At 45.7% G+C, this 17,116-nt stretch overlaps 1 protein-coding gene across 5 annotated transcripts in view; it reads left to right on the forward strand.

Moving 5' to 3' along the window:
- The window catches only part of pkp4 (plakophilin 4), a 322,789-nt gene that overhangs the window by 125,962 nt on the left and 179,711 nt on the right, over positions 1-17,116 (forward strand). For 3 of the 5 annotated variants that reach the window (XM_038789587.1, XM_038789588.1, XM_038789591.1), the window contains exons 5-7: positions 2,944-3,075; positions 3,231-3,427; positions 13,629-14,199. In XM_038789587.1, the coding sequence (XP_038645515.1) occupies positions 2,944-3,075; positions 3,231-3,427; positions 13,629-14,199 (900 nt within the window). The remainder of the gene's footprint in view (positions 1-2,943; positions 3,076-3,230; positions 3,428-13,628; positions 14,200-17,116) is intronic. The other 2 variants (XM_038789589.1, XM_038789590.1) reach the window with 1 other exon arrangement.

A 17,116-nucleotide genomic window follows, 5' to 3' on the forward strand; every position in this document is an offset into this window, starting at 1 on the left:
CACCCACAGGGGCCTGCACAAACGTATCACCGGGTCTGGCATCCGGTGCAGAAATGTCACCGGGCTGAGGGTGTTGTGGGTGAGGCGTAACAGCTGCACTCGCGTCAGTAGCCAAGGGCACTGGGTCAGTCAGGGCCAGAGGGTCAAAAGGATCCGAACCTGACCGCTGGTGAATCGTCCTGTTGATCGTCTTCTCAGCTTTCCGGTCATGCGGGTGCCCCCTCACCGCCACGCCAGCAGCTGAGGTGTCAGTGGCCGCCGGCATGGCTCCCCCCAGTGGGGGTTATTTGCAAGGCCAGTGAAAGTAGAGGGGGCGGCGGCCCCATCAGCGGCAGCCTTAAGAGGTTGGAAAAAAAATTCTAATATTCCCCCCCCTACCTTCTTGCAGGCGTGGCACCGCATGCCACCCGCGGACCAGAAGACATGGGAGGTTTTATCCCCAAAAGAGATCTCAAAAGCCCCAGTCCAGGACCACCTCCCGGGCCAGGCAAACAAAAGACCTGGTGCCGGAAGGAGAAAATATGCTTGAGGGTAGGGATTGGCCATGCTAAATTGCCCCTGAAGTGTCCAAACGTTTAGGTTGGGTTACGGGGATTGAGTGGAGGCGTGGACTTAAGTAGGGTGCTCTTGCTGAGGGCCTGTGAAGCCTCGATGGGCCAAACGGTCTCCATCTGCACTGTAAATTCTATGATTCTATGAATTTTAAAATATACTACATCTGCCTTTTTAGGAGGAACAAGTGCATCACTTGCAATTTAATGAGGATAAATGTAAGCCCCCATGTCTCTGCATCTGCTCTCCTGACGTAGCTAACCTGGTTACTTTTTACTATGTTGGCAAGTTTAGTATCATCTCCAGAATTATACAACATTTAATAGTAATAATAATTGCTTATTGTCACAAATAGGCCTCAATGACATTACTGTGAAAAGCCGCAAACATTTAAGCTTTTTTTTTTTTAAATTTAAGAGTACCCAATTATTTTTTCCAATTAAGGGGCAATTTAGCATGGCCAATCCACCTAACCTGCACATCTTTGGGTTGTGGGGGCGAAACCCACGCAGACATGGGGAGAATGTGCAAACTCCACACAGACAGTGACCCAGGGCCGGGATTTGAACCCGGGTCCTCAGCTCCGTAGGCAGCAATGCTAACCACTGTGCCACCGTGCTGCCCTTAACATTTAATCTTAACCCCAATCCATATGTAAGAATAGCGTCACAGTCCAAATATTAGCCAATTATATGTTGGTTATTACTATCTCATTAATTCTGTGTGCTTCTATTTTCTGAATACCTCTTCTGTGTTTTTGACCATCTGTGTATAAACATCTATAACACTTGGCTTCATCAATCCTTTTTGTTACATAGTACACTTGGAATTGGTATAAGGCTGCATTAGGATCTGATTGGTATGGTGGCTCATCTTATTAAAAAGAGAGGAATGGCATGTTTCATAATGTCTGTTAACATATTTTTTGGAACTGCTATCACCTTGCAAATTAAGCACAGTGATCTATCTCCCTTTCTGTTGCATCACAAAATAATAAAGCTCTCAACTCTCTTTTACTATTCTGTCCTCCTTAGCGATGATTCTTATTTTTTGATGATTTACACAGTGGTTAGCATTGCTACCTCACAGCGCCAGAGACCCGGGTTCAGTTTCGGCCTTGGGTGACTGTGTGGAGTTTTCACTTTCTCTGTCTGTGGGTTTCCTCTGGGTGCTCTGGTTTCCTCCCACAGTTTAAAGATATGAAGGTTGGGTGGGGTTATGGGATAGGTCAGGGAGTGGACCGAGATGCTAAGCTCTTTCAGAGGGTCCATGCAGACACGATGGGCCGAAAGGCCTCCTACACTGTAGGGATTCTATGGTTCTTTGGTTGTTCTTCCTCTGCATTTTTTGATTTTGCACTTGATTCACCACTTCAACATAAAGTGAAATATTAGGCAGGAGCAAAGTGGATAACTGACAAAACATCAATACAGTAGCACGAAGCGCAACCTCCCCGCACTTGCTTTTTCAGAATGCCCTGCTGTTTGGTCAGTAGGAATTGCAGCATCGCAATCCTGGCAATGCGATCCCAAACCTGGAATGAACTGCACGATTCCTCTGCATGGTGAATAATAGTCAGTGGGCTGCACTCAGCCCTGATGGGCTGAACGTGGCCAGCAGGTCATAGGTTGCCCACCATTGTATTAACGGCTCAATGACACTATTGAAAGAAGAGAATGAAATATCTTCCTGTGTTCTGATTAATCGGCCATTTATCTGATTTCTATTTATGGAACCTTGCTTTCTGCAAGTTAGCTGCTATTGTTTACCAACAGTGACCAAACTTAATTGTCTGTGAAGTACTTTGAAACATGAATAAGTTACTATTTATATGGTGATAGGTAACATGTGTGGAGTGATTTTCATCTGCTGGGGAGTTTTCGGTGTGAATGAGGTGATTGGCAGATTTTGAAATTATTATTCTATTATGCATGAGCCTATCCAGATTTTATGAGTTGGCCATTTTTTATTCTTTGAAGGGATGTAAGCATCATTTGCAATGCCAACATCTGTCGCTCATTGCTAAACGCCCTTGAAAAAGCCCTTGAATTGATGAACAGCATTCCTACCTGAACCTAAAATTATTAAACGGGGGTCCTATGTCATGTGTTGTGATTTGGTTTTAATTTCTGTCTGCCACCGGGTGAAGCATATGCTCCAACTGTTGGAAGTGTGCTTTAAATAGCCATTCAGTGGTCCTCAAAGGAACTGCTAAAGGCCATTCAGAAAACCCACAGAGATCACGTAGTCTGAATTGTAGTTAACAAATTGCAAACTAATTTTGGATCAGCATAAATAATGCAATTGAATGAATTTTTTATAGAAAAGTACTGATCATATTTAAAGTTTTTGGTGTAAAATGAGTTTTAAAGCACGTAACTCTTCTTACAGATGAACCAATAGGAGGAAGTAATAGACGCAGAGTTTCTGAAAACTCACATCCCCAGTCTTTTAATATCGAAGCAGGTCGTGAACAGTTGCCAACTCTCGCACCCGAACAAACTTCTCTTCATGAAAGTGAGGGTCTGTTGTATATATAAATTTTAAAGTTGTACAAATACCAGTCTTTTCGGATCCTGTGTTTTAAAAGATCTTTATTATGAAAAAAATGTACTTTGACTTATCTTGAGTTCATTAGTATTGTAACCAGCTATAATTTTTCTGCTTCAACTGTGCAGGATCTATTGGAAACTCACGAAGCTCAACACAAATGAACTCCTATTCTGATAGTGGTTACCAGGAGGCAGGCAGTTATTACAACAGCCAGAACTTGATCAAGACTAACCCAAGAAACCTGCAGGAATGTGTTCAGAGCAGCACCAACAGTAATCATCTAGTGCGAAATTCTAGGCCAGAGGGACAGACTGTTGGCCAGGTACTATGTTTCTTAATAAATATTTTTATTAAAGTTTGCATTTTTACACTGTACAAGTGGATGGAACGGTTATAATTTACATATTCCTTTTCGTCACCACCCCCACCCCGCCTCACCCCCTTTCTGTTGTCTCTGGGTTCTATCCTAGGTCCTCCCAACACGTAGATGTTTTTTTTTGTGTTTGTTTTATTCATAGCTTTGTGCTGGGCTCTCTGGTCCCCTTGTTTGTCTCTCCCTGAGTTCTCCTTTCGGGTTTTCTCTGGTTGTTGCCCCCTCCACCCCCTGAATTCCTGTATGCGTTCTGTGGCCCTGATGGTTCCCATGCACCATTCCCCCCTTCTATCCGTTGTTAGCTTTAATCAGGTCTTGGAACATGCTGGTGAATGGCCCCAAGCTTTGTGGAAGCCAACGTCTGACCCGCGAATGGGGCATTTGATCTTCTCCAGATGGAGAATTTACAATATATCTGCAGCTGTGGGTGGTGCTGCTGGTTGCCTGCCAAGCGGGATTCTCAGTGGATGATTAGGGAAGCAATTGCAAGGACGTTGGCCCTCTTCCCCATATGAAGTTCTGGCTGGTAAGATACCGCGAAGACTGCTACTCTTGGGCCTGGCTCCACCCTCACCCCCACAACCTTGGACATTGCCTCGAAAAAGGCTGTCCGAAACGAGACCAGTATGGGGCAAGCCCTGAACATGGAGGTATGGTTGGCCATGCCTTCCTGGCACCAGTCACATTTGTCCTGCACCTCCAGGAAGAACCTGCTCATTCGGGTTTTCGTCAGGTGTGCTCTGTGCACCACTTTAAGCAGCATGAGATTTTGCCTTGCGCGGGAGGAGGTGGACTTGGCCGTATTCAGTGCTTCGCTCCAAAGTCACCCCGCCTCCTATGTCAATCCCTAATTCTTCTTCCTATTTCTGTCTTATTCCAGTGGGAAGCGTGTTATTTTTAAAAGTTGTCCGTGTATGTCCCCACAGTTCCCTTTTTCCTCTGCGAATACCTCTGGTACGCAGTTCTCCAGTCTCTTTGCCAGGACTTTTGCGAGTATTTTTGCATCCATCCACACTGAGCAGTGAAATGGGTCTGTATGATCCACATTCCTGTTGGGTCCTTGTCTTTTTTAGTATCAGAAATATGGTGGCCTGTGTTAGCCTTGGAGATAGGGTACCTCTTGCTAGCTAGTCTACGAACATCTCCTGCAGGTGGGGGGCGTGAGCCGGTGCGGATTTTTTGTAGAGGTCTGCCGGGAACCTATCGGGCTCCCGACGCGCTCCCCATGTCTGTTGTCTCCCATGACAGGCATGTCCTGTCCATTGAGGAACCGCTTCATCCCCGAGTCCCCATCAGGGGCTCCGATGTGTACCGGTCCCCGGTAGAAGGCCTCAAATGCTTTGTGGACCTTTTTTGGTTTGGCTACCAGTCCACCTCTGCTGCCCATTACCTGGGCTATTTCCCACGCGGCTGCCTGCTTTCTCAGCTGGTGAGCCAGCAGGCGGCTAGCCTTCTCTCCATGTTCATAAACGGTCCCGCATGCCTGGTGGAGTTGGTGCACTGCCTTCCTGATGGACAGCAGATTAAAGTCCATTTGTAGCTTTTTCCTCTTCACCAGAAGCTCTACGGTCGGGGCCTTGGAATGCCGTCTGTCGACCTCCAGGATGGGAGTCGATCGGTTGCTACCTAGTCGCCCCATAGTTGTAGGCTATAATTTCTCCCCTAATCACTGCCTTCAGTGCCTCCCAGAACGTGGAAGGTTGGACTTCCCCGTTCCAGTTGTTTGTAACGTAGTCGCCTATGGCCTGTGATGTTTTCTGGCAGAAGACCTTTTCGGTCAAGAGGGCCGTGTTCAACCTCCATCAGGAGGTATAATGTGAAGCGTGGTCGGAGGTTATAATCGTGGCATATTCTGCCCTGACTACTTCTGGAAGTACTGATTTCCACGCGAAGATGTCGATTTGGGTGTCGACCTTATGTGCTGGTGGGAAGAATGAGAATTCCTTCTCACCTGGGTGCAGGAACTGCCATGGGTCCACTGTCCCCATCTGCTCCATGAACTTTCCCAGTTCTTGGTGCACCCGTATTCTGTGTCCTTCCCAACTGCTCGCTTTGGTCTACCGAGCCCAACCCACGATCCACTCCCGATTCTGGTACCGGTGTAACTTGCCGATTATAGCCTTTGGCTGCTCCTCAACATTGGGCTTCGGTCAGAGTCAACTGTGGGCCCTGTCGGTCTCCGGCGGCTTGAGAAAGCTGTACCTTCCGACCAGGTTGCCCAGCACCTGGGCCACACAGTCAGTCGGGTCTCTGCCCTCGATCCACTCTGGAAAGCCCATTATTCGAATATTTTGCCGATGAGACTGGTTCCCTTGATCCTCTGCTGTTCCCTTCAGACTCACTTGGGTCGTCACCAACCTTTATATCTCTGCTTCCAGAGCAACGATCCTGTCTCTCTGGTTGGTTGACACCTTTTCAAGCTCCTGGATTATCTTTCCCTGAGCCTCCTGTTTTTTCCTCATTCCATCAAGCCCCATCTGCATAGTGGTTGCGGGTGGGGGGCGACTCTTGAGCTTCTGCTTGCTGGCATATTGCTCTTTTTCTCTTCCTTTTAGAATAAGTCCAAATCTACGGGCTAAATTCAGCCAAAAGTGCCTGTTTTACTATATTCTGGAGGAGAGCCACCTGATGTGCAACTGCTCAACACAGTTGGAGGCGGCATGGTGGCACAGTGGAATTTTAACCGTGCCTTTTGGTTTTCATGATCTGGGTCTGAAGACCAAGATGTGGGTTTTTCTTATTCCAATCCACAAGATAGAACACAGTAATTAAGAGCAGGACTAGGAGTATGTCTGGGTAGCAATAACAGCTACCTAGCACATCTTGGGCCAAGGCCGAGTACTGTAGGCGCGGTAACACAGAGTGGTTAGTACTGCTGTTTCACAGCGCCAGGGACACGGGTTTGATTCCCGACTTGGGTCATTGTCTGTGCAGAGTCTGCATGTTCTACCATGTCTGCATGGGCTTCCTCCCACAAGTCCCGAAAGCCATGCTTGTCAGGTGAAATGGACATTCTAAATTCTCCCCCACTGTACCTGAACAGGTGCCGGAATGTGGCGACTAGAGGATTTTCACAGTAACTTCATTGCAGTGTTAATGTAAGCCAGTGTTCTTCAAACTTTTTTTCCGGGGACCCATTTTTACCAACCGGCCAACCTTCGGGACCCAACCTGACTGACCTTCGCGACCCACGCCGGCTGATCTGTGCGACCCACCATTTTCTCTTACCTTGTTTGCTGCTGACAAAAATGGAGTAAATGGTTTTGGGTGCCTTTGGCCTTCGTACATGCTCCTCCAATGGAACCTGTTGGATGAAGGTGAAGCCTTCCTGTGTCGGAAAGTATGGAGTCTCCATCTGTCCAAAGTTCTGAATTTTTATTCCTGTAAAATTTTATCAAATAAACTCTTCCCCCCCCCCCCCCCCCCCCACTTGCAGAAAAAAATAAAAATAAAATGAGTAAAATAAATGAAAAAATTAATAAAAACCCCACCAAACTTGTAAAACAAAGTGAAATAAATAAAATAAATGAACAAAATAAAAATTGAATGAATAAAATAAATGAATAAAAACCATGACAGAACTTGTAAAACAAAAAGTTGCAACCATGTAAAAAAAAATAGCGGCCGCACTGCACATGCGTGCCCGATTTATGCGCGCCGATCATGCCGCATGCGCAATGAGGCTGAATTTTTTTTAACATGTTCGCAGAACGCACATGCGATCATCACGCGCAATGCGGGCAAATTTTTTTTAACGTGTTCGCGGCCGCTTGCAGCCGGCGTTATGAAAAGCCGGCTGCTGCGCGGGGATTTGCGCAATCGGGAGCGCTGCGGACAACGGCTCCGCAACCCTCACGACACTCTCACGCAACCCACCCGCAGGTCGCGCCCCTGACTTTGAGGAACACTGATGTAAGCCTACTTGTGACACTAATGAAGGTTACTATAAAATTCCAGACCTAGCAGTTTCCTTCCCTACCATGCCACGTCGTGAGGTAGGGGGTCATTCTGGATCAGATATAGTGCTCTTCAAACCCCAACAGAGAGTGACCGCCTAGGGAAAGACCAGGTTCTGGCCTAATCTCCATGCATTCTGCCTTCCTTACAACCAACCTAATGGCAGGGATGTTCTGGAAAGCCTGTGTATTTTTTGGTTCTTAAAATGTTACTAAAGCTTCCAGTTTACAAAAACTTTCTCAGTACCCAATGCCCAATTATTGTTTTCCAATTCAGGGGCAATTTAGTGTGGCCCATCCACCTACCCTGCACATCTTTGGGTTGTGGGGGCGAAATCACGCAAACATGGGAAGAATGTGCAAACTCCACATTGACAGTGACCCAGGGCCGGCGTCGAACCTGCGACTTCGGTGCTGTGAGGCAGCAGTGCTAACCATTGCGCCGCCATGCTGCCCCCAAGATTGGGAATTTTTATAAAGAAATTCAAGTTCCCAGTTATTCACTGAAATGACCACACAAGATTTCATGTTTTAAAGGAAAACGTTTATGAACAATAGAAGAAGCACTGTTAGGTTAACACTATATCTCTTAAGCAAAATCTTTGAACCAAAATTTTCTTTAAAGTATTGTTATTGAGAATTTCATTGATAAACAGTGTGCAACAGCAACATGACAACACACAAAAGGAAAAAAAAGACAGCAGAAAGTTAAGGATATTTACAGAGTGCAATGATGGAGCCTATGTATCAGTGTGAGGCCTCTGTTTGAGAGCCCCCTTTGATTGGCCGCACACAAGCTTGTTCGCCACTAGCCTGGCATGGTTTGTCTCGCCGTTGTGGTCGCCTCCGCTTGTGCTCTTGCCTTTTGTCCCTTCTAGTTCCCCTTGTCCGACCCCCTCTTGCTATCACCCCCTTTCTCTCTTTCTTCCATTGTCTGATTTGTTTCTCCACCTTCTCCCCCTCCCCCTTGTTTATTAGTTGCTGGTCACAAACGGGTCTAGGCTGGTGAAAATCCTCCAAGCATTGTGGAAGTCTTCCCCTGACCCCCCCACAATGTGTATGTAATTTTCTCCAATTTGTGGGTTAGCAGCAGGGAATGATTTTAGATATCTTCAGGTGAGGGATTTTCTGCGCAGGCAGGTATCATCCTTCCCACTCCTGCCACTAAGAGGGATTCAAGATAGGATAGTGTCTAGGGGATGGGTGGGGGAGGGGAGCATCTCGGACATCTACAAAGAATTAATGGGGGCGGAGGAGACTCGTATAGAAGAGCTGAAGCGTAAGTGGGAAGAGGAACTGGGGGTGAGATAGAAGATGGCCTATGGGCAGAGGCGCTGAACAGGGTCAACGCGACCGCTACATGCGCAAGGCTCAGCTTGATCCAATTTAAGGTGGTCCACTGGGCGCACATGACAGCGTAACGGATGAGTAGATTTTTTGGGGTGGAAGACTAGTGTGTCAGGTGTGCGGGTGGACCAGCGAACCATATCCACATATTCTGGGCATCCCCAAAAATTAGGAGATACTGGCAGGGGTTTGCGGATGTCATGTCCAGGGTATTGAAGACAAGGGTGGAAATTACTCCAGGGGTAGCGATCTTTGGGCTGTTGGAAGACCCGGGTGTTCAGGAGGAGAGAGAGGCAGATGTTCTGGCCTTTTCCTCCTTGGTAGCCCAGCAACGGATATTACTGGCTTGGAGGGATTCTAGGCCTCTGAAGTCAGAGGCCTGGTTAACCGACATGGCGAGCTTTCTTGGACTGGAAAAGATCAAGTTCGCCTTGGGAGGGTTAGAACATAGAACAGTACAGCATAGAACAGGCCCTTCGGCCCTCGATGTTGTGCCGAGCAATGATCACCCTACTTAAACCCACGTAACCCGTATACCCGTAACCCAACAATCCCCCCATTAACCTTACACTACGGGCAATTTAGCATGGCCAATCCACCTAACCTGCACATCTTTGGACTGTGGGAGGAAACCGGAGCACCCGGAGGAAACCCACGCACACACGGGGAGGACGTGCAGACTCCACACAGACTGTGACCCAGCCGGGAATCGAACCTGGGACCCTGGAGCTGTGAAGCATTGATGCTAACCACCATGCTACCGTGAGGGTTGTTGTCAGGGTTCGCCCGGAGGTGGCAACCATTCATTGACTTCTTTGCGGACAATTAATTGTCAGCGGGGGAGTTGGTTAGGGTAGTATAGAGTAGGGGGTTAAGTAGGCGGGCCTTGGCGGGACGGATGTTGGCGCTTGCTTTGTGATTACTGTTCTTTGCACTCTATTGTTTTTGTACTGTGGTTGTTTGTTATGCCAAAAATACCTCATTGCCGAGTCGGAGTCTTCGGGTGATTAAAGGCGAGGGCGTCTGCCCCTCTTCCCATCAAAAGCTCTGGCTATTCCAATACTCTGAAGACTGCCACGAGTGGGCACTCCCACAACCTTGGACTTGGCCTCAAAGAAGGTTGTTGAGTACCTGATAAGCCTGGGGCAAGACCAGAACATGTGGGTGTGGTTGGCCGTGCCTCCGTGGTACCGTTTACATCTGCCCTCCACCTCCGGGAAGAACACACTCGTTCTTGTGTTGGTTCGGTACGTCCTGTGCATCACCTTTTCGCAGCATTTGGCTTAGCCCTGCGCTTGAGGAGGTGGAGTTTGCCCTTTGCAGTGCTTCAATCCAGAGTCCTTCCCCTATCTCCATGCCAAGTTCCTCCTCCCATTTCTACCATGTCTCTTCAAGGGGTGTACGTACCTCCTTGAGTACCTGTCCATACATATCTGCTCAGTTGCCATCCCCTACCTAGTTCACCCGTGGTCAGAAGCCTGTCTAGTAGTTAGTGTCCTAGTGTCTGAAGGAACATCATTGTCTTTTTTGGAGAAAATTCCTTACTTGTTTGTATCTTGGCTCGTTCCCTTTTGGGAGCTGGAACTTGTCCATGAGTTCCCCCAGGCCCGCCATTCTGCCATCTACATATAGAACATAGAACATAGAACAGTACAGCACAGAACAGGCCCTTCGGCCCTCGATGTTGTGCCGAGCAATGATCACCCTACTTAAACCCACGTAACCCGTATACCCGTAACCCAACAATCCCCCCATTAACCTTACACTACAGGCAATTTAGCATGGCCAATCCACCTAACCCGCACATCTTTGGACTGTGGGAGGAAACCGGAGCACCCAGAGGAAACCCATAGGTCCCCTACTGTCAGTGTCCTCTCGTCCTGTCCCCACCTTTTAAAAGGAGGAGTCCATCGTTGCGGGGATGAATTTCTGATTTTTGCAGATGGGGACCATGATAAACACCGTGGTCAGACCCTGAAGTGGTGCCACAAACTCCATGATTAGTTTGTCAACTTCGGTGAAGAAGGCCTTGGAGATGAAGATTCGAGGTATCTGAACAGCAAAAGGAACCTGGGCAACACGTTCATCTTGATCGTCGTCTGCACTGTCCTGCCGGGGAGAGCGGGAGCAAGTCCCACCTCTGTCCTTTTTACCACCTCCACCAGACTTGTCAGGTTCCATTTATGGATCCGTGTCCAGTTGTGGGCTATTTGGATCCCCAGGCATTGGAATTTGGTCTGGGCCACTTTGAACGGCAACTTCCCCAACTCTGGTTCCCCTCTTGCGGGTTCACAGGGAAGATTTCACTCTTGCTCAGGTTAGGTTTGTAACCTGAAAGGCTCTGGGAGTTCCATTATTCCTCCCATTCTGGCCAGGGTGTTCAAGACATTTGGAGCAGGTCATCCGCATAGAGTGAGACTGTTCTCATTCTTTCCTTTTGAATGCCTCTCCACCCCTTCGCTTATCTTGGAGCGATTGCCAGTGGCTCGATTACCAGGGCAAATAGCAGCCAGGAAAATTAGCATTCCTGCCCCGTGCCTCTGCAGCCAGAAGTATTCAGAGCTGGTGGTGTTTGTCCGTACGCTAGCCATGAGCACGCTGTGCAGTAGTTTCACCCACAAAGTAAACCCTGGCCCAAACCCAAACCGTGACAAAGTCCGTCTCGTCCTCTGCGACTTCCTCTGACACTCAACTCTCCAGTCAGTCTTGCCTGGTCTTTCGCCAGGATTTTGGCATCAGTGGTCAGGAGTGAGATGGGTCTGTATGACCCGCACTTTTGGGTTTTTGTCCTTTTTTGGGATCCGTGAAATTGAGGCCTGGGCCAGCATAGTTGGCAGAGTCCCCCTCAGTAGAGAGTCATTGAACATCTGCTGCAGGTGTGGAGCCAGTGCTGGTGTGAATCTTTTATAGAAGTCCGCCAGGAACCCATCTGGGCCCGGTGCCTTCCCCACCTGCATGGAGATGACGCTCTCCTTGACTTCCTCGAGTTCTAACGGTGCTTCCAGACCCTGCCTCTTTTCCTCCCCCACAGCTGGTATGTCCAGTCCATCGAGGAACCTCTTAATCTTCAGGTCCCCCTCCGAGAGCTCGGAGGTGTACAGTTCTCGGTAGAAAGTTGCAACAGCCTCACTGACCTCGTCTGGTGCTGAAACTGGTTTGCTGTTCCTATCCTTCACCTGCACTATTTCCCTCCTGGCTGCGTGCTTTCTCACTTGATGAGTAAAATTTTCTAACATAACACTTTAAAGTTGAACTTTAAATTTAAACCGCAAATTCCTCTTTTATATTATATGGTTTGAGTTTCCATTCAAATCTCCTGTACCCAGACCAGTTTCTCTCATATCCCAGGAACTCATTATGGTTTATTCCAGTTATTCTCCAAAGTGAGGAGTTTCCTGGGGATTCTCAATACTCTGCACTGGGCAAATCCTCTAGCCCTACTTCAACAGCTCACTCAGTTAGATTTCCCCAACTTGAGCGTGGGCCTCACTTGCATCCTTGCATAGTTGGTCTGAATCAGATACAAGCTGCTTTCTCTAAGCTGCTCCAAGGCTGACTGCCTCACAGGCTGTTCGAATAATACAGCACAGATATACCAAACAATAAAAACTTCCTAACCTCCACAGCTCATCTCCATGCCTATGTTAGCCTGTTCACGGATGAAAATGTAAATAAATAATCTTAAACTTTTAACCTGTCCTTGGATCTTTGATCTGAAAAGTATATAGATACTTTAAAACTGCTCTTATTTATCAATGGCCTTCAACCTTCTCTGTTCTGGGGAAATTACATGAATAATATAACCCCTCAGACAAACCTTTCGATAGTTAATGATTCCATTGATTGACTTCTAGTAACTCACCATGGCTTCACTAACATAACACAAATTTTGATCTATAATTACCAAAAGCCTGTCTCCTCAAGCCAGATAGATGCTCTTTATCCGACATTTAAAAATTACAATTTTGAAATCTAAAATATATACGCATTTGTAACAGTACACCAGATACACTAGTTTTGAAGAGTTACTAAAGTATTACACAAACCTTCTGAAGTGCAATTGTGAAATTGAGGATTTCAAAAATCACTAGGATATTTAATCCTTAGCTTTCAGTCTCTGCGTCTGAGCGAGAGCAGACCTACATCTCGGTGGCATACCATTGTTGCTGTAAACCTGTTGTTAGGAAGACCAACCCACATTTCTGGTCTTTCCCATCCCATCCCATGAGGTACTTCATCTCCAGTAGGTGTCTCCCTACAGCAATGCAAATGAGATTAGGAATTCAGTGGATTTGGGAGTTGGCCTTACTGTCACTCCATGGCACAGCTTCCTCATGCATTGTTTTCTTTAAATTCATATATCCTTTTTGGCAGCAGCTGACCATATGATTTTCTGTGTTTCTGCTGATGTTTTGAGAAAGCAGACTTTCATGGTAATCAACAAGTCCAACATAGTTCATGAAGATGTCTAATAATTCTGTGTATCTAATGCCAATTTCAAGTTTGTTAATTAAATATAGAAAAATCCAAGACTTCTCCTACCTCCAAGAAGATGAATTACTAATCTTGACTAGATGTCTTGGATATAATACAGAAAACTGATGTCAAAGGGGCACATTTCTACATTGCTCAGCTTGATTGGAGGTTGCACACTGTGGGTTTGATGGCATCTACAGATTTGTCCACAGATGGCATTCCACCTTGTTAAGGGAAACCATGCGGATGAGGATTATATTAAAGGAGTAAAGCTTTTTTGTATAACAGAAGTACCTTATTAACCAGATGTCATGTGTATACACATCTTTATCTTTTTGAAACATTGTTAATTCATTTGGCTTTTTAAACAGGGTCCTATGAATGTTGCGGTCACAACCAATAGGGCAATGAGAAGAGTTAGTTCAGTTCCATCCAGAACACAATCGCCAGCTTATGGTACTGGAATGTCGCCATCGAGGGGATCACTAAGAACATCTCTAGGAAGTGCTTACGGATCACCAGCGTTAACTGAACCTCGGTCCAGTAACTCCACAGTGTATTTGTCTTCAACATTGCCAGCCCAGCGAGCAGGCTCTCCACATTCTGCACAGAGATCTACATCACCAGCTACAATTAGACGAATGGGTTCAGTTACAAGACAACCCACTAATTCCAGCAGAGCCACCTCTCCATACCAGACTTTGGGTTCTTCATTGAGATTGGGCTCGCCCCTCACTTTAGCAACTGCGCAAACAAGAGTAAACTCTCCACCCCAAGTTCAAACCGGATCATCATCTCCTGCACGGTCCACTATGACTGCTGTCCCTCAACGCATGACGGCACCACTACAAAGATCCCATGCCATTGATGCTGATTTTTATTGTCTCCAGTCACCAGAAATCTATGAGAGGATGGTTCCACCACGACCAGACAGCCTTGCAGGTCTGTTTTGTTATAACAAAATGTTCAACACGTTTCAGGCAAAAGTTTATTTTGGTGGGTAAATGGTATGTAATCTGAACTGCTTCCGCTGGCATTTAATTTGCCACGCATGTCCCGTGTTTAAAATCCTAGTCTTTAGCCTTGCCTCATAAATGCCCTGAAAACTTTATTTTCTCCACTCCTCATTCCCAACCACTTCCATGCTCCTCATCCCTGTGATTGACTCTTCTGTACCCTTTCCTCCACGTTGCTAATCCCACTAATCCAAACATGTATTGTGTTTTTAAAAAAAATTGAATTCCATAGTAACTGAAATATTGCAATGCATAAGCAGTAGTGTATATAAATAACACGCGAGTGTTATTTATTTCATGGATGTTATATTCTAAAGTTATTGACTGAATAATATTATCTGAATACTTGTTATATTCTGACTTTAAAATAAATTGAACATTGAAGGAAACAACACTTTTCCTCCCTAAGGGGGGAAAAAAATAATCAAATGATGACTTACTAAACCCCATATGGTGCAGTTCCGTCACATGTATGGAAGAACAAGGTAACCTGCCATCCCCAGGGGAGTGTTTTTCAGTCGGTCTGTATTGTAAATTACCTCTCGATAAATTTCACATCTGCTACCTGCTCAGATTCCATCGTTGTTTTGCTTGTTTAGTTTTGCAAATATCAAAAGCCACGAAAATGGTCACATTGCGGTCAAACTAGAGTCTGATTTCCAGCTATGACTATGCAGTAGATTTGATATTCCTTTCACTTTGAAGTTGAATTAATTTAAAATTTAAAAAAATTGTTCATAGAATGGTTTTGGTTGTGCTAAAGAAACACTGCACTACAACATCGTACAATATTATGCTCAAGCACTTAACTGAAAAGACATCTCACCTTCTTTAAAATTCAGCTTTTTAACCTCAGGATAAAATGCTGTCGTCACCAAGACTCTGCCATCTGCTGGGCTCAAAGAGCAGCAGATTGTGGTAGGACCAAGGTTCGTTCAAGACCCTGCCTAAGTTCAATTTTATTCATGGAAAGTGCAGCTAAGGTGGAATCCCAATGTGGACACTGCCCATGATGACAATTGAAAGGTGTGGGACAGGTTCATAATTTAACTTTTTTTTGTAAAATGATTATATCCAGTGAGTAACTGAGCAGTGCAGATCAGAACTAATCCTGATTCCGCGGATGAAGGGATTGTCTTGCGGAAAGATTGAGCATATACACATTGGAGTTTAGAAGAATGAGAGTTGATTTTATTGAAGTACTGATTCTGAAGAAGCTAAATAGGTAGAAACTGAGGATGATTCCCCTCACGGGAGGTGGGAAGAGGTGGAATCTGAAGCTCGGGGTCTTTGTTTCAAAATAAAGGTGTCTCCTATTTAAGACCGAGAAAAGGATGAACTTCTTCTGCGGTCATTAGTGTTTGGAATTCTCTACCACAGTGAGTAATGGAAGCTCGAGTCGTTGAATAAGGCTAAGTTGTTCTGATCTATAAAGAAGTCAAAATTCAGGTACCTGTTATCCTGCAGGATAGCTTTGATGTGCCCTATTCATGCGATTGCCAATCTTATAGGTTGTGGAGTTGGAGGAATCCTGATACATATATCGACAAGCGAAAGTAGGTTTGCGTTAGACAGTAGAGAGCACATTGGCAGAATTTTGGAAATAAAGGCAAGCTGTCAAAGCTTTTCATCCAGCATTCATCAAGACCGATGCAAGAATGCCAAATTTCAACGGGAGTAATAATTTATACTGCATGAGAAAAGGGTTTGGCGAGTCAAATATGGTAGAAGCGTTGCCGTGGAGAATACACCAGGGAACAATTGTCACACATGCTTTTGTTTAATTCAAAAAAGGCACAGTGCCGGGACATATTCCTTTTGCCTGCTGAGGATAGATGCCTGCATATGAATACATGTAGCTTCTTGTAAGCAGAAGTGAGCCTGACTGATCCTGAATTATTTGTTAGTGTAATTCCTGGCATACTTGGGATTATTCAGCAAGTTCTGTTAAAATAACAAAGTTGTATTTAATGTTGGACCTTATGTTCAGAGTTTTGCAAGCGTGGGTTGATTGAGTACAGTCATACTTGCCTGTGTGAACAACCCGAAGGAACATGGTGTTTGACACAATTTGCCAAGCGTTGGGGCATACAGCCTAAAATTGACATCGCACCAACACTGAAATTAATATATATTTTTTTTATATATATGTACATATATATATATATAATGTGTATGTAGATACCACATAACTCATTTGTATGGCAGGCAGAACATCTTTGTGGCTTGATAGCAACATCCTGTTACTGAGAAATACTACTCGTGTTGCTGTGAAATTCCTATCTTCAACTGTTGCTCAAATTGTGGAGCTATCTCACCCTTCCAGAATAATTTGAAGTAAAGTGGGCACTTTCCCGGTCTGAAAATGGCGGCCTGAGGCCCATTTCTAAATGTACACATTTCACATTGAGCAATGGTCTGATTCAGGTAGCCATTATCTTGCAGGTAGCTTTGATGTGCCCTATTGTTATATCAAGCTTTGCACAGTGAGCAAATGGCTCAGCTCCTATTCATGAGATTGCCAATAAGACCATAAGACATTGGAGCAAAATTAGGCCACTCGGCCCATCAAGTCTGCTTCGCCATTCAATCCTGGCTGATATTTTTCTCACCCCCATTCTCCTGCTTTTTCCCCATTACCCCTGACCCCCTTATTGATCAAAAATCTATCTATTTCTGTCTTAAAGACACTCAGTGATTTGGCCTCCACAGCCTTCTGCGGCAAAGAGTTCCACAGATTCACCACCTCTGGTTGAAGAAATTCCTCCTCATCTCTGTTTTAAAGGATCGTCCCTTTAGTCTGAGATTGTGTCCTCTGCTTCTAGTTTTCCCTCCAAGCGGAA

Source organism: Scyliorhinus canicula, chromosome 2 (assembly GCF_902713615.1).
Source record: "Scyliorhinus canicula chromosome 2, sScyCan1.1, whole genome shotgun sequence".
NCBI classification, from domain to species: Eukaryota; Metazoa; Chordata; class Chondrichthyes; order Carcharhiniformes; family Scyliorhinidae; genus Scyliorhinus; species Scyliorhinus canicula.